Source organism: Chelonia mydas, chromosome 16 (genome assembly GCF_015237465.2).
Source record: "Chelonia mydas isolate rCheMyd1 chromosome 16, rCheMyd1.pri.v2, whole genome shotgun sequence".
Classification (NCBI taxonomy): Eukaryota; Metazoa; Chordata; order Testudines; family Cheloniidae; genus Chelonia; species Chelonia mydas.
This window is the reverse complement of record NC_057857.1, coordinates 8,267,574-8,285,568: the sequence shown is the minus strand read 5'-3', so window position 1 is coordinate 8,285,568 and position 17,995 is coordinate 8,267,574. Positions and strand designations below refer to the sequence as shown.

General features: G+C 43.2%; 1 protein-coding gene across 1 annotated transcript in view; it reads left to right on the top strand.

The window, feature by feature from the left end:
* The window catches only part of TNFSF8 (TNF superfamily member 8), a 29,319-nt gene extending 13,734 nt beyond the window's left edge, over positions 1 to 15,585 (top strand). The window contains exons 3-4 of the mRNA XM_007057318.4: positions 7,178 to 7,246; positions 7,759 to 15,585. Coding sequence (XP_007057380.2) covers positions 7,178 to 7,246; positions 7,759 to 8,219 — 530 coding nt within the window. The 3' untranslated portion in view covers positions 8,220 to 15,585. The remainder of the gene's footprint in view (positions 1 to 7,177; positions 7,247 to 7,758) is intronic.
* The last annotated feature ends 2,410 nt before the right edge of the window (positions 15,586 to 17,995 follow it).

Genomic DNA, 17,995 nt, shown 5'->3' with positions numbered 1-17,995 from the left:
GCACCTTAAAGACTAACAAATTTATTTGGGCATAAGCTTTTGTGGGCTAAAACCCACTTCATCAGATGCATGGAGTGGAAAATACAGTAGGGAGGTATAAATACACAGCATATGAAAAGATGGGTGTTGCCTTACCAAGTTGGGGGTCAGTGCTAACGAGCAATTCAATTAAGGTGGAAGTGGGCTGTTCTCAACAGTTGACAAGAACGGGTGGAAATCACTTTTGTAATGCTAATGAGGCCAATGTAATCAAGGTGGCTCATTTCAAACAGTTGACAAGAAGGTGTGAGTATCAGTAGGGAGAAATTAGTTTTTGTAGTGAGCCATCCACTCCCAGACTTTATTGAGGCCTAATTTGATGGTGTCCAGTTTGCAAATTAATTCCAGTTCTGCAGTTTCTTGTTGAAGTCTGTTTTTGAAGTTTTGTTTTTGAAGAATGGCCACTTTTAAGTCTGTTATTGAGTGACCAGGGAGATTGAAGTGTTCTCCTACTGGTTTTTGAATGTTATAATTCTTGATGTCAGATTTGTGCCCATTTATTCTTTTGCGTAGAGACTGTCCGGTTTGGCCAATGTACATGGCAGAGGGCACATTGCTGGCACATGATGGCATATATCACATTGGTAGATGTGCAAGTGAACGAGCCCCTGATGGTGTGGGTGATGTGCTTAGGTCCTATGATGGTGTCCCTTGAATAGATATGCAGACAGAGTTGGCACTGGATTTGTTGCAGGGTTTGGTTCCTGGGTTAGTGTTTTTGTTGTGTGGTGTGTAGTTGCTGGTGAGTATTTGCTTCAGGTTGGGGGGCTGTCTGTAAGCAAGGACTGGCCTGTCTCCCAAGGTCTGTAAGAGTGAGGAATCGTCCTTCAGGATAGGTTGTAGATCCTTTGGAGAGGTTTGAGTTGGGGGCTGTAGGTGATGGCTAGTGGGTTCACCATCCCCTTAGGAGATGGAGAGGAACAGCCAGAGAAGAGAGAGGGGCTAGCCGAAAAGCAGATACACTGTGTACTGGATCCCAAAAATAGATCACTCAGGTTGTGGCTGCCTAGCTACAGGGGTCTCTTCACAGGCAGCTGTTTAGCTAGAAATTTGTAGTATTATTTGAATCAGACTTGTAGAATCATTTTGGTTCAAATTATACTTCAAATAAGCTGACCACATTTTATGAACCTCCTAAATAATTCCATAAGAATCACAAATGTTCAGCTCCCTCAGCTCCAACCAAACCTGATGCTCCACCATGTGCAGGAGAATTTCATTGAAATGGGGCGACTACCTAATCAGGGTAAACTTCATCTGCCAAGACATCCTGTCTAAGCATCTTCTCCTGTTTACTCCTTGATCCTGTTGCCAGAGTGCTCCATCTGGTGGCTGGATTCACCATGTTCTGTGTGTGTGAGACAGAAAGACCAGATGCATGTGTATGGCCTTCAGATTCTTCCTGTCCTGAAGCTACAGTCCACTGAATAACATTGTGTACCTGTTGTAGACACCCGCCTTCTTGCATGACTGGTGGAATCTGAGTCATGTTCCCAATGTTACTGCAGATGTGGCTGTAGCCCACCTGAGACGCATGTTCCATAGACATAGCAAGCTCTATTGGTCGCATCAGATAGGGAGCCTCCCTTGATCTGGACCCCAAGGAGATACACTAGGCTTGTGTGAGCTGTTACTGTCTCCTGTCTTTCAGCATGCAGATACCGCATCCCTCAAGATAGGTTCCTTTGGGAGCCACATGTAACTTACTCCCAGCATCCATGGCAATGGCATACAAATGTTGAGAGTCTCATGACATAAGTAGCATCTTCAGGACAGAATAGTCTACACACCTTCCCTCTAGGGCTTCTCTCCCACTGTCAGACTCTCCTCAAGTTTGCACCATATGTGACCTTCAGGTACCACACATCTCAGGGGACAAACATGCAGCCAGCAAAGATTCCCTTACCCTTGTTTCCAGCATCTGGCCCTGGTTTTCCTCATACTTACTGTGGTTTAAAACTGATGTAACCCAACCGACTTCAGTGGCATTACTCCTGATTTACACCATTGTACGTAAGAGAATTAAGCCCTGCACACACGGATCTTCCTGTGCTTCTGAACACACTCACACTAGTTTTACGCTCATGGAACTCCTTTGATTTGCACTGGGCCAATTGCGATCAGAATAACTAACTAGAAAAGCAAAACTGAAAAATGGTTATAAGCAGCCCCAGTGGCAGCTTCAGCTCAGGAAATGCTTCTTTACAACCAGACTTTTTTTTTCCATGCTTGGTTTTCTCAGAAACACAGCTGATGTCACCAAATAAATGCTATTAAAACTTACTGACGTCAATGAAAGCAAGTACAGGTTTACAAAGGCCAGGTACAGTCACTTCAGCTCAGAGCTGATCGTGGGAGATGCCTTGAATCGCCTGAAGTTATCTAGTGAGGTACTCAGCTCTTTGCTCAATCATGCTCTTTATTTCAAGGCAGCATTCTTTGCTTGATCAATAGAGCTTGGAGTGCTGGAGCTTTAAATGCTACAGGGGCTTTTCTGATCTGAAGGGTGAATTCCACTCACTAACACTGAGTTTCTGTTAAACTCCCACCCCCAAAAACAGACTCTACCCTCCTGTAGGACAGATGAAGTTTTTAGGGTCCAGGGCTATGAATGCATATTACCAAATCCTATTTTTCATCATGATGCAGGTTTTAAGTATCTAGGATAGTCATAAAGCTTTCTATTCTATTCTATTCTATTCTATTCTATTCTCATCACTGTAGTATCTGGGCAATTTCCAGTTGTGCATGAAGCAATGTGATTAAGTCTGTGCTTTGGTCTTTCTTTGACTGGGATTTTCAACAATAAAGGACCCACTGTCATGGACTTTCCGTGTGCAACAGTCACCTACCTTTGGCCCTTTTGAAAATCCCAGCCTCGGTCATATGTTTAGTGTTATCTAATTTAATTCATTCCTGTGTTCGTCACCTGCCTGGCCAATGGTTTGGTGGTATGCGTACAAAGATTGCAACATTACAAATGCCCAGCCAGTAGGATTATCTATAGCAGCTCAACTGCTCCCCTGTTTGCCCACCCCAATGACAGGCAACCTCTACCTTCTGACATCAAAGTCAGCCTAAGCCGATGTTCTTGAGACCTAGACATTAGGATCTCTTTTCTTACACTTTTATAGCAAATTTTATCTGAAAATCTTAACTAGTTTTACACACAGGCCACAGTTTGTTCTCATTTACACTGTGTAAATGAGTAACTCTATTGATCTCAGTGGAGTTACTCCAGATTTACTACTGATGTGCTTTGACAGCAGAAGTTGGCCCTGTCATTAACAAGGCTTCGTAAGAACCCTGTGAGGTTGATAAGTATTATTCCAGTTTAACAGAAGGAGAAATTGAGGCATAGAAAGGTGTCAGTGACTTGCATTTGGCTGTATATCTTGGGCCAAATTCTTTGCTGGCATAAAATGACACAGCTTCATTAAAGCCCATTTACACCTGGAGAATTTGGCCCTGTAGTGTCAGATCCAGGTACAGAACCCATGAATCCTGACTTCTGTTCCCCTGTTTTAGCCACTAGACAACACACTCTCCGCGTCTGGATTACTGGTCACAGATTTTACTTATGCCCTGTGTAATTCTATGTGACTTAGTCAATGGGGCTTTCATGTACTATGTGAAAGTAGCATTCACCCATCTGGAGGAAATGATTAGCTGTGCACTGAAATATATTTCCTGGACCGTGTGCTCTAGTTTATAACACCTAGTTTATAGCCAAAACAGTCAGGGAAACTATGGAGCGGGGGCAGGGGGGGGGGGGAAACACAAGAGATGCAAGATCTTTCTGTCTTAATCACAAAGTAATGGTTATTATTACTATTTATTATTTGTGCTACCATAGTGCAAGGGAGACCCAGTCACGGAGCAAGGTCCCACTGTGCTAGGGATTATACAAACACAGAACAAAATACATTCCCTTCCCCAAGAGTTTACAATCCCAGTATAATACAAGAGACAACAAATAGCTATATTTAGAGGGGATGAGTGCAGGGAAACAATGAGACAGAATTGGCAGTCAGCACACCAGCAGCTGAACTGTGTCAAGGTTTTTTGTTGGCATCACAGCAAAGGGGAGATTTGAAGGTGGCTAAATGAGGTAGCTTTGTAGATGTTAACGGAGAGCAACGCCCAAGCGTGAGGGGCAGCGTGGGAGAAAGCCTGAAGGTGCTTGTTTGAAAATTGAACCAGTGGGCAGTGGAGGGTGGTAGCATAGGTAGACTGGAGGCAAGCATCGACAGTGAAGGAGAGACGATAGGCAGGATGGAGCAAGGCTGTGAAGGGCTTTGGAAGTGAAGAGAAGTACCTTTTATTTGACACGCTAGAGAAGAGGGAGCCAGTCGAGTGATTCAAAGAGAAGTGTGACATGCTCAAAGCGACGGGCTAGGAAAATGGTCTTTGGAGCAGCATTCTGAATGGATAGGAGCGGGGTAAGATTACATTGGTCAAGGCTAAGGAGAAGGCTGTTGCAGTAATCAATAAAAGAAGGAGAATTGGGGGACAGGTTAGCAAGAGGCTAAGAGCTGACAGGATCGTTGGTTAAGAAGGGAGGAGGTCTGGCTTACAAACATCTGCATCCACACTGTGGTAGAATGTGAAATTCACTCCCTGTTGTATTGACAGAATTCAGCTATGCTGCACTATTTTTGCCCAGTAGGGGGACCTGTTCTCCTGCTTTTGAGCAACGGTAAAGCAGCTACAGAAGTACAGTGCCCTACTCACTGCAGTCTATGGTTCACACGCAGTATGCATGAGATCACCTCTCCATTGCATAATTTGAGTCGCTCAGCTTCACGCTTGCAAATCAGCCATTTCTTATTGCCTCATCATCAGAGAAAAGGATGCGGGTGAAATGCATTTGTGCGTAATGGAAATAAAACCTCCGAGAGGGTATATAAAAGGGTCAATTGTTTCATAACATTTAGGGAGTTTGCAAGAGTTCTTGAACCACTAAAAAAATTTAAAGTCCTCTTTATACAGTCCTTCTGTCCTCTGTCTACAGCTTGATTATGCTGATAGGGCAGTGATTTAGGGCATGACAATGAGCAAATAGGCTCAAGGATGGCAAAATAGGCTCAAGGATGGCAACGGAGTCTGAAGAGCTAATGGAAAACATCTCAAGCATCTTTTGTTGGGTTTTACTGGCTTTCCCCACGCCCCATTCCTCCCCAGCTTCAGTTCCTGGATTGACTGAAGGTGCTTGCATTGTGCGTACCAATTCCTCTTTCACTATTGTTATGCAGGAAGAAACGTATACAAAAATCAAATTGTCTTATATGAAGTAACCTGTGGCCTTCAGGTCTAGAGGGTCATCAAACTCCCATGAACATCTTTGAGCTCATCTTAACGTTTCTCTAATTATAAAGAAATAGGGTAAAATTGTCAAAAGTGCCCGTGTGAGCCTAAATCCCCTTTTCAAAAGCAAGGCCTTGTCTACCCTAGAAAGCTGTACTTCTTTAACTACATTGGTCTAGTCAAAGCAGTGAAACTCGCTAGGGTGGTTAAATGTTATAACTTATCCCCATACGGGATGGGGAAGAAGGGGTACCAGTGTATGTCACCTTTATACCAGCGTAACTGGGTCCGAAGGCTTGCACCAGTATAATGATATCAGTAAAAAAATCATACCCCTAAATGAGATAGGTTTCAGAGTAGCAGTCGTGTTAGTCTGTATCCGTAAAAAGAAAAGGGGGACTTATGGCACCTTAGAGACTAACCAATTTATTAGAGCATAAGCTTTCATGAGTATGCATCCGATGAAGTGAGCTGTAGCTCACGAAAGCTTATGCTCTAATAAATTTGTTAGTCTCTAAGGTGCCACAAGTCCTCCTTTTCTTTTTACTAAATGAGATAGTTATACTGATATGAAAGCTGTGTGTGGATCAGGCGTTATTTAGAAAGTTAATAAGGCTTAGGCTATGTCTACACTTGCAGAGTTTTTGAGCTGTCAGTTTCACCGGTGATTGGGAACCGGTGAAAGAAAAGCACTGGTTTGTGTTCTCACTTACTTCCACCGGCGTCAGATCGTGTTCACATTTGCAGCACTTCCTTTGCTGATGAGAGCAGCGCTCTAGGGCAGCTATCTCTCCATTTTGAGGGTAGGTCTTGTCTTGTGGGAAGTGTGGGGTGATGGCGGGGCATCCTGGGTCCCTGCACAGCCGCCTCTCCCCAAACACTGATCAGCTCCAGTAACTCAGCATTGCTCGGAGCAGGGGATCCTTTGCTCCATGGAGCAGCCATTGTCACCTGGCCAGAGGATAAGTGAGCACTTGCCAAGACAAAGGAAGGGGAGTTTCAAAGTTCCGCAGCTTTACACGGGGAGGGGCGGACGTCTGTTTACCTGGCCTCAGAGCAGCAGAGCTGCTCGCCAGAGTGGTCACCTAGGCACTGTGGGATATTCTGTGGAGGCTAAAAGCACTGTAAACAGGAAAAACGGGTCTTCACATGCCCATCAGGGCAAAAGCATCATCAGTAAGAGCTGTACGCCTCTCGTGGAGGTGGTTTTCTTTTGCGGTGAAACTTCTGAGTTTCACTGCAGAAAGTCACTGGCAAGTGTAGATGCTCCCACGGTTTTTGCGCACAAAAAGGGACTTTTTGCGCTTTAAATGGCAAGTGCAGACATGCCCATAGACGCCGAAATCGCTTCTGAAAATGGTACTTCGGCTAAGTCATTTGCAGTACAATAGGGACAATTATTGCAAAATGTATTAATATAGGGACAATTATGTTTCCAGAACACTGATTTATTAACTCCCAGCAAATTAATTTCTGGGATAATATTTGGTTTATTTTCAAGTTCTTTCTCTGTTGTCTTTTATTGGCATCCTCAGCTGACAAGTATTCCATCTGGGTGTCAGCAGAATGAATTTAAAGCAATACTGAGATAAAGTCATCCCTGACTTCAGTAAAGTTAAACCAGGAATGAATTTTCTCCATTCATTAAAAAATGAAATGAAGCTAGAATAGGATTATGCTGCATTGAGGACCATGGGACTTGGTCTTTTTACTTGGGATGGGGAACGGTTCATGATGGTGTGGGTTGGAGAATCACTGCAAAAGACTACTGGTAGCAAACCCTCTAATGGAAATGAAACTGCAATGGTTATTTATCTTTTGCTTCCTCCAGGGAATGATTTAGATGTTTTAACAACCCTACAGAATGCTTCATTTAAGAAAGTGGCGGCATACATGACAGGTCAGTGAATGAGTCCAGCTAATTCAAGTTTATGGGAGCCTATATCTCAAACTGGCTGAAGATTTTCCATAAAAAAAAATTTGGTGGAAAATGGCCTTTTGACTAAGTGGATATTTTCATGAAAATAGTACTGGTTTTCTGGGGAAATTTTTTTTTTTTTTTAAGTTTTCAGCAACCAAATATTTTGTTTTTAAATGATGAAAACAAAAATTGAATGAACGAATGTCTTTGTGCTCACTATTTCCCACCACATGTTCCTGGCAACATTTTGACTGCATCTGCTTGTGTTTAAGTTGGGAGGAGAGGTTTAAGTTGGGAAGAGAGGTGTTCAAAATTCTCAGTCTAAAGCCTAGTGGGCCTAGGACAGTGGTTGTTGTCTCCTATAGGAGAATGACAGAATACATGGCTACCATTTACCAGCAAATAAGTCCAGCAAGCTCTCATTTGTGTGTTTAAATAGAATATACACCGTATTGGTATACTGTATTAGCTCATTCTCCTTTTCTTTCTAGTGTCAAAGCCAATAAATAGTCCAAAACTGAAGTGGACTAAAAATCGTATTCTCCAAGACATCACGTACAACAGCAACGGAGACCCGGTGATCCAGACGCCAGGCTTGTACTTGGTCTACTGCAACTTGCACTTTCATCTAACCAACTTCTCAAGAAACACAATCGACCTACAGATGGAGCTTTTTGTGAATAACAGCCTCAACAGGCAAACGTTACTCACACATTGTCCCACCACCGACAGGCAAACAGTATTCAAGCAGTGTGCATCAGTTGCAGACTCTAACAGGATATATCAGGAGCTCTCCATACTCCATCTGGTGAACCTAGATGCAAATGACTGGATATCAGTAAAAACTGAGCAGTACAAATATTTGGATTTAGATTTCTTACCCAATGAGAATGTTCTTGCAGTCCTCAGGTACAGCGATAAAAGTAAGGAGTGCGCTGGCTGCTCCCTGTAGCTCAAAGTAACCTACCTTCAATGACAATGCCTCTGCTGGACAATACCTGGTCTTAGTTGACATACATTACCTCATCCTAAGGGGAAATAAGGAACTTTCCAAGCGTCCAAAAGAGAAATCTAAAACACAATAAAACATTCACCCAACAAACATAGGAAAACACTCTGCTTTGGCCGAAAGTGGGATTGCCGTGATGCCAGAAGACTGTCCGTCAGGAACGAGGCCAGCAAGTGATTCGCAGTCACGACAATGGCGCCTCAAAACAAAAACAACCAAATTAGGAGAAGAACTGTCCATGCTGAAAATGATCAGCTATCTGATATCTTCCACTTACAGAAGCAGCTGGGCAAGCATGACTAGCCTGGGGGGAATGGGATCTCTTGTCATCTGAGGATTTTGGAATTATACACAATAGTACTTTGAGCTAGTTTTTTCCAAAAACTAGCAGTCAAAGCTGATTACTGATGCTTTCTTTACAACTAGAGCAAGCAGCTGTAAATCTGTGAGACAGCCTGTGGGCAGCATCGTTGAAAGCAGAGGTGGGAAGAAGTTAGGTCATGAGAGGCAATGTGGCCCAGCGGATAGGGCACTGGACTGAGACTTGGGTTCTGTTCCCTATTCTGCTACTGACCTGCAGGGTGGCTTTGCACAAGGTGTTTCACCATTGGTCCATCTTTCGTATTTAAATTGTAAGGTCTTTGGGGCAGGGACTATGTATTTGTACAGTGCCCAGCACAATGGGATGCTGATCTCAATTGGGACCTCTAGGTACATGCATAATACAAATATTAAAAGTAATAATAATAATCTAGTCCATGTGCCACGTAACAGGCTTGTCCCTTACAGTATATGTTGAAGTGCTTTGTGAAGTCAAGTTTTAAAGGTAATCTGAATGTCACCACGGCATACATGCATATAACCATTTGCTTTTAGGGGGCTCAGAGGAAGAAGGAATGTCCCCCACTGCACTAAACACCTACCATTTTGTGACATTTTAGACTGAGCTCTGGATTTGAGCACCCATATTTGGGAATGTTTGCATCTGGAGTTTTGATATGGGCCACCATCGAGATCTGGCATTTGGATCAGGGCTGCACTGTGCTTTTGGTTTGACCTTGCATCTGTTACTTCTGAGTGTAGAGGATGGAGGATGCAACAGGAGAGGACCATGCTCTAAAGTTATGAAGTTATTTATCTATAGTACAGTAAATCAGAGTTTTACCTGAAATTCCAGCTTCACAAACATGTTTAATTAAAATGTAATTCCTGTACTATTGGTGACAGCAGAAAATGTAAAATTAAGAAAGCAAGCACTAGATCATACTATCTTTTCACCATCAAAAGCCTACTGATATAAAGATTTTTCATGAGTACCTATATTTTGTTTTAGCCACATGACTGGAGCTGGGCGAACTGTTCACAGTGGAGTTTTTCACTGGATTTAGCTCCCTTATGTCTTTGTGAATTTCCCCTAAACAGACTACAGTTTTTACTATGGGTTTTGTTAGTCAGGTTTTTCTGATTAATGGCTTGTGTGAGCACATTCAGAATATTTGTAATATTAATAATTCATTATTTGTGCCATGTGACTGGTCACCCAAGTCACATGGTATGGTTTCTGCTCCCTGGTCAGATGACTTCAAAATGCACAAAGAGCTTCAAAACACATCCACTTCATCTGTGCAAATACATAGTCACACAAAAATGTGTGTGTGTGGGGGGGGGAGCATAATTACATAAGTCATAGATTCCAAGGGCAGAAGGGACCAGTGTGGTGATCTAGTCTTGCAGGCTACAGAACTCCTCCAAAATAATTTCTGTTTCAACTAGAGTATATCTTTTAGATCAGAGGTTCTCAAACTGTGGTCCGTGGTCCACTGTGGTCAGTGGTCCGCGAGCTCCATTCAGATGGTCCGTCGATAGTTCCCTTTAAAGTGCGTGCCTGGGCGGCCACACATGAGAGAATAAAGGGCCACCCACCCAATTAGTGGAGATGTGCAGGCGTCTCCACTAATTAGGTGCCTGGACCCTGGAGAAGACGCACATGTAAGGTGAGGTGATGGCCTTGGGGGGATTAGGGGGTAGGTGGGAGGGGGCAGTGGGGTGAGAAGAGGGGGTGGGAGGAATTTGGGATGTGCAAGGCTGTGGTGGCCAGGGAAAGAGGCAAATTTCCCCAGAGCCAGGGCTGTAGCAGCCGGGGAGAGACGGCCCTCCTTCCCAGCCCCAGCTCGGGGGGCTACTGCAGTGGGAAAGAAAGGGAGAGACCCCCGCCACCCTTCACAGTCCCAGCTCGGGGGTTGCCGCAGAGGGGAAGAGAGGGCACATCCATTGCATTAGAAAGGTAAGACTACTGGTATTAAAATATGAGTTGTGTGCTTTTATTTGTAGAACAAAAAAAACGTTAATTATTATTAAGGGTTTTTTTTTCTACAAAGCGCTTTACAGTAGTTAGCTAACAGTACAAACAACATTTGGAAAGATCATTAAGTGGTCCACTGAGACCCTCAGCAATTTTCAACTGGTCCGCAGAAAAAAAACGTTTGAGAACCACTGTTTTAGATCATTCTGTTTTGATGACCATTCATGTGAAAAATATTTCACACACATACACACACTTGCAAAAAATGTGTGAAAGGGATCACAGATACTGTGGAAACAAAACCATGTTTTTTATTTAAAGGCATATATTTTTTGCAGCATTCACCTAGCTCTACACATTCAGACCCGTGGTAGAATCAAATCATCCCTCTGCTCTTAAAAATCTATACTGGTCTATGAATGGCTTTCTATCCAGCATCAGCCTGCACTTGTGTGTCGCATGAGTAGAAGCCAACAGAGGTTAAAGAGGTTCATCCCTCTTAGGAACCTTTAACAAGAGTTGATTTCTCAGCCAACGTGAATGCAGGAGCAGCACTGACACAAAAAAAGGCTTTGACTTTGAAGGGGAAAATAGCTCTTTTAAAAAAAAAATCCCCCCTGCATAGGACGATATGTCACTATTCTTTCAGCAAATGGAGGAAATAATGGAAGAGTGGAACTAGACCCATCAGCCCCTGGCTTTGCACGATGGCAGGATAGAACAATCTTGCCCTTACCACGCCACATCCAAGAAATAGGCATAAATTATAGCCAGAATTTGCTATAGCTAAATTAGCTATATTAGCTAAATGTGTGTCAAACAGCTTTCATGAAAACAAAGCCCCGGGCCAGGCATCAGACTCCACACTTCATTGCAGATTCCAAACCACTTTACTATTTCATCTTCTCTCCCGCCCCCTCTCTTCTCCCTGTTTTTGGCCATGTTTATAGAATAAGAAAACCCATTTCAGTTCTTTGAACTACATCATGCCTTTTCAGCAAGGTCCGTGGCGACAGCCTTTGGAGGACACATAATTCCACAGGCCTAGACTTCACGGGTTGCAGAAGACCAAATTCTCAACGAAGGCCACTTTTCAGAAGGTGGTTGTTCTCCTGTATTAATTAGCTTGGTCTTAGTCCCAGGACACACTGGTTATGCAAAGTTCCTTCAGTACGGGTGGTAGCCCAACCCTGCAGTCCTTACTCAAGCAAGACTCCCAAAGACCTCTAGAGCTCTTTGGAATCAGGAGTTTTTCCTCTTTTGCTCTTCTCATTGTCTCTCAAATCCAGAAGTTCTGGATGTACCTTCTCTGAGGTTCCCTCAAAAGACAGAACAATCTTGGACCATTGAAAGAGCCTATGTCACATAGACGCTTTTGACTATCCCTCCCCATGTCCTCAGATGTGGCAGTCCTGTGGCTTTCTGTGCGTACTCTCTGTTCCTAACTTGACCAGAAACGGGAAGCAGCAGAAACCTCACACGACAGTCTGTTCTTTCTGGGTTTCTGGTCCTTGTTCAGAAACCAAAGAATCTAAGTCCTCTGAATCTTTTTATGCTTTCTTGACCTGAGTCTACAGATGCTGGAAGATTTGTCTGTCACTGATAAATATAGGCGAGATTTTCAAAAATGCTCAGCATTGGTCTAACTCTGCTCCTATTGCTTTACCATAGACTTCAATAGGAGCAGAGTTGAGTGCTTTTAATAATCCCACCCTCTGAGAATTAAAAATCAGAGGGATGAGCTGGAGTCATCGATTTCAGAGGTGGACCTGAACTTTCCCAAAGGAGGAAGGCTTGGGAGCCAGGCTTTTGACTCACACCATTATAAAGTTTGAGGTCACCTGCAAAGTTCTGATCTTGATCCAAACTTTCCCAAAATTCAGAGGTGGCCAGGTCTGAGGGATTTAGTTGTGTTCTAACTGTTACATATTCTCAGCCTAGGCAATGGGTGGTTTCATCAGGTGTCTTGAAGTTTCCTTCTCCATTTATGTCCATTCTTCAGATCTTCCTGGCCAGGGATCTGGGGGCAAGATTCTACACAATCTGGGTGAAATTCTTCACTATGCTGAGGGCTGGCTCAGGTATATGCACACATAAATCCCACTGACGCCATATTGTGAGAATCCAAGTTGAACATAAATGTTGCATAGGCCTTGTTTTGGTCCTCCACAACGGGGCTCCTATAGAGGGAACAATAATAAAGATACAACTTCCACCAAACTGACTGAACTAAGCAGTTAGAATAAGGCTACGTTTACACTACAGCTTATGCTGGCATAATTTATGTCGCTCAGGACTGTGACTATTCCACCCCCATGAGTGACATAAATTAGGCCAGCATAAGCGCTTATGTGCACACCGCAATATCAGCAGGAGAGCATCTCCCACTAACATAGTTTCTGCCACTCGCGGGTATTTTTATGCTGCCAGGAGAGCTCTCTCCCATCAACATAGAGCATCTTCACCATACACACTGCAGCACTGTAAGTGTAGACATGCCTGAGGCTGTAGAGACTTGGAGTAAAATTTTCATAGGAGCCTGAGTAATTTAGGCCCAGACCCTCAATGGCATTTGGGTGCCTAACTCCCATTGAAATCAATGGAATTTTTGAGAATCTGGGCCAAATCCAATTTTCCAACATAACTGAAGAAGTTAGGAGCCTAAGGGCCTGTTTACATGAGTGTAATGCACACTACAGGATGTGATTTCTAAAGTGCATTAATTGGTCCATGTAGGCCCTGCTGGTGTGCAAAAATGGTTTGAAACAGCACAGTGTTAAAGCACCCTAGGGAAACTTTAGTGTGCACCAGCCTGGTCTACACGGACCAATTAATGTGCAACACATTAGTGAGCTTTAGACATCACACCCCCATAGCGCACATTGGCACACCGTGTAGACACGCTCTAAGTTTAATATAAAGTCAGTGGGACTTGCATGCTTTTGGAAAATATTACTTTTAGAGACACCCCCCCCCCAAAGAAATGTCATGAAGAAATGTCCAGGGCTAATTTTTCAGATGCAATTGATGATTTTGAGGGCCCAACTTGACACCTCCTTGAGGGTCCTGCTTTTCAGAGGATGGGAGTTTATCACTTTCTAAAATTCAGGTCTCTTTAAGGTGCTTTAATCTGGGTGCCTTCAAAGCACCTGGCACCACTGGTTAATTTTGAAAATGTATTATTATTTTGCCTAGGAGCGCTAGTCATGGACCAGACTCCCATTGTGCTAGGCACTGTGCAAATACAAACGTAGGCCCTGTTCTTTGCTGGGACACTACTAAATTAAGACCTGATCCTTCGAATGCTTAAGAGTGGAAGCAACTTTTGACTCCAAGAGGATTACTCATGAGCATCTCATTTATGTGAGGATAAGCACACGTGTAAGTGGTTGTAGGATCAGGGTCTGTGTGTTTGCAGGATAAGGCCCTTAATTACTGTCATGATAGTGTTCTACCCAATGATAGGCTCAGGTACCAATGATATTCCAGGGCCCTTGTCTTCTTCAATCCTGTTTAATACAAGATTACTATAAAGGTAATTAGCCCTGACGTGTGATCATTTCTTACAGTAGAGGCCCAACAGAAGCTTGCTTGGCATTAAGAACATAAGAGCGGCCATACTGAGTCAGACCAAAGGTCCATCTAGCCCAGTATCCTGTCTTCTGACAGTGGCCAATGGCAGGTGCCCCAAAGGAAATGAACAGAACAGGTAATCATCAAGTGATCCATCCCCTGTCGCTCAATCCCAGCTTCTGGCAAACGGAGGCTAGGGACGCCATCCCTGTCCATCGTGGCTAATAGCTATGGATGGACCTATCCTCCCTGAATTTATCTAGGGAAAGTATGACATTTCAGAGCAGCGGCCAGTCCCACATCTCCCCAGTGGCATCTGCTTGTGCAGCAAATCATTGATGCCAAGTGCAGAGCAGGGCTGGAGAATATTTAGATAGTTGTGCTTGCGTTCCTGGTTAGGGCATGTTTAGATTTTATTTTTCCAGTACATGGAGGGAGAAAAGAAAAAGGAATGAGAGTGGATGCTATTGCAGCCAATGGCCTGTATCGGATTTCACTTTTACCAGTTTACACTCATTACAAATGGTCAAAAATGAAGGGGGGGGGGCGGGGCAGGGAGCCCCCCCAAAATTAAAATGCCTGTCATTTTAATGCTGCAGGTTTTGAAGAGGAATAATTTATTGTTTACTCTACCTTTTCATCAATATTTTATTGAATATTTTTTCTCCAAACATTCATTTTTGAAATGTTTCAACTTTTCAGATTTTTTAGTTTCTTTGTTTTCCCCTCTCCCTCCTTCTCCCCCCCACCCCGTCTTCCTTTTTCCACTGAAAAATGGGTGGGAGAAAGGAGGGAGGAAGGGAAAAGGAAAAAACAACCCCAAAAACCCCCACACGCAATAAAAAAAACTCTCCAAACAGCCATTTTTTGTTTTTTTGCCAATTTCTAAAAATACATTTTTAAAAAGAAAAGTTTGAACGCCAATATTTTTTTCTTGAAAATGTTCAACAAACAATGGTTTTGTTCAAACAATTTCAGTTCCAGTACTGCTGCATCCCCATTGACATCACTTAAAATTAATCCCAGTTTAGGTCACTATCCTGAAAATAAGCGTTCCTGTGCTTGAAACTGATGAGACTATTCACATGTTTAGGGTTACGTACATGTGGAAATCCTTGAAGGATGAGAATCTTGCACTGGGCTAACTCCACTGATTTCAAATGAGTTCATCCAGATTGATGCCGATCAGAATCAGGTCCCATTGTGAGCAGGATTGGGCCTAGTGTGTCAAAGCCTTTACCCTTAAAGGCTATTTAAACAAAATATGTATAAACAGGATTGTGTTCAGTGAGATAGTGTAGCCAGGGGCTTTAGCAATGAACACAGATATAGGACGTCTAAATAAATGTCATGTAAACAAACTAAAATGAAGCAGACTTTTTGTAAATTGTTATTTTCTTTTTAGAAATCTGAATAAATAGATCTGGTTGATAACTCAGTGATGGTTTGTTTTTAATCTGAGTAAGTGTCATAGATAAAGATACAAGCCCCATGGTACAGACAAGCATTAGACATTCTCGTGCAGACAGGGTTGTGGACTGGTATTCAGCTGACTTCAGCTCAATTTTGGTTAACTCAATACATGTAAGTTCTTGGGGCGGGGGGACGGGAACAGATTTGTGTGCAAGTCTAATTGTTCCGGCATTGATCCTCGCTTTCTGCTTCCACTGATCAGAGGTCCAGAGACCAATGGAACTCAATGGAAACTCTTCAGTTAGTGCAAATCAAGAGGCAATTGAGTTAAACTGGTATAAGTGAAGGGAAAAATCAGACCCCATGTTTTTAAAACACATAATTTGGTTCTATGGAAATGAAACAGGATTTAAAACAAATTACTCTAATGACACACATGGCCTGACTTTGGGCTCACTTACACCAGCAGAAATTTGGAGTAACATCATTGAAAGCAATGCAATTCCCCTGCTGTTACATGGGCGTAAATGAGAGGACAATTGGGCCCATAGAATTTAATTGAGAATGAGATCCCTGCTGTGGAATTTTAAAGATTGGTTTAAAATTTCTGCCGAAAGGTTATCCATCTCTGGGACAGCTATAGGGCATTTCTATCAGTAAAATGGCTGTAGCAAGGGTTAATGGTTTGCATAATGGTGTTTTAATATATTCATTGCCGCTTTTACACTGGCTTGATCCAGCAAGTTGCTCAGTAGCCTGTCCCTGATGCAGAGAAAAACTTAAATGCTTGTTTAGCTTTAAGCACGTGCTTATGTCTTATTGAAGTCAGTGGGTCATAAGCACATGTTTAAAGTTAAGCATGTGTTTGGGGGCTGTCCTGAATGGGACTGGACTTAAGTGCAGCTTGGGTGCTTTCCAGAGCCAATGCCATTTCAGCCTGTAAAGCTATAAGGTGATTCAATCTTGGTACATTTACCTTCTGCTAATACTTTAAACAATTGCTCAAGCACTTTGATTCCTCATTATCATATATATTAAATGTTAAAAAAAAAAACCACAAAAAAACCCTGAATAACTTTAATGCAATTTTAAGGTTGTGAAATCCAATATTCAACAGTGACTTCAGTGTGAATTTTGTTTTACTATTCACTGAAACCACTCAAAGGCTAATAGGAGTTGAAGGTTGTGATGTTTCCCTAGGCAAAGAGCTCAGTAGCTTTCAGACTGGATAGTTTTTATTGCAGAGTAAGAGAAATCAAGAAAGAAAGAACGAATATAATGTCCCCATAAGAGAGTGAACAGTGTGAGTGATGCATTCTGTAAATGCATCCATCTTGAATTCCATGTTGCAGACACGCTAGGCGTGCCAACTGACTCTTAAAGTTTCACTACTTAGGAAACTGCTTTCCAGACAGGAAACTAGAGCCTTGCAACCTGACTCAACCCCCCCTGGGACCAAACAACAAGCGTCATGTTCAGGTCAGGCCTGAAAAAACGCAACCCGCTGATGCTCAGGTTGGGCTGTCTCTGATCACCTCCTCCAGCCTGTGGGGTTGGCACGGGAAAGGATGGGAGCCCTGCTGGCCGCCGCCACCTCCCTGCTCTGGGCGTGGGCCCCCTAGTGAGTCAGTGCCTCTCTCTCCACAACACACAGAACACTGAGGCAGTGGCCATGAGGAGAGGGGCATGCAGCTGCCGCCACACCTATCCCGTGGACAGGAGGCAGCCGGAGATGGAACAAGGGCAGCGGGTGTTGGGAGGGAAGGGGTACCTTTGGGAACGGAGGGTTCCCCCCGCCCCAAGCTCACCCTCAGAGATGAGGCTGTTCATACAGGTTTGTTAGTGGGGAAATGTTGGGTCCAGGTTGGTCTTTAAAATCTATGGTATACACCACAACGGTTATGCCTGTGCAAATTATGCTAAGGTCTGTGGTTAAATGTGAGATTTCCCAGTAGTGTGAACTTACTATCCTGAGGATTTAATAATCCTCCTGGTTATATAAAAAGGGAAGATGCTGGGATTTTATTAATTGACAAGGCTATATTTCATTAATAGTGATAGCTAAAGAGACGCTGTCAACTTAATAAAAAGCAAGTTAAAAGTAGTTTCAGGTACTTTTGCAGAAATATAGGAATTTCCAGACTGAGTCAGACCCAAGGACCATCTTGTCTCCAGTAGTGGCCAGTACCAACTGTTTCAGATGAAAAAGAAACCTGAAGTCAACAGATGTGGGATAATCTGCCAGGTGTTCCCCCACCCTCATACCAACTATCTGTAACAGAGCTCGGTTAAACCATGAAGCACGTTTATATCCACTCCAAAATGTTTGCTGGCATTAAGAAGAACTCTGGATATTCTTGATATCCCTATAAATGTCCAATCCCTTTTTGAATCTTGCTAAATTCTCAGCCTTAGCGATTTCCAGTCTAAT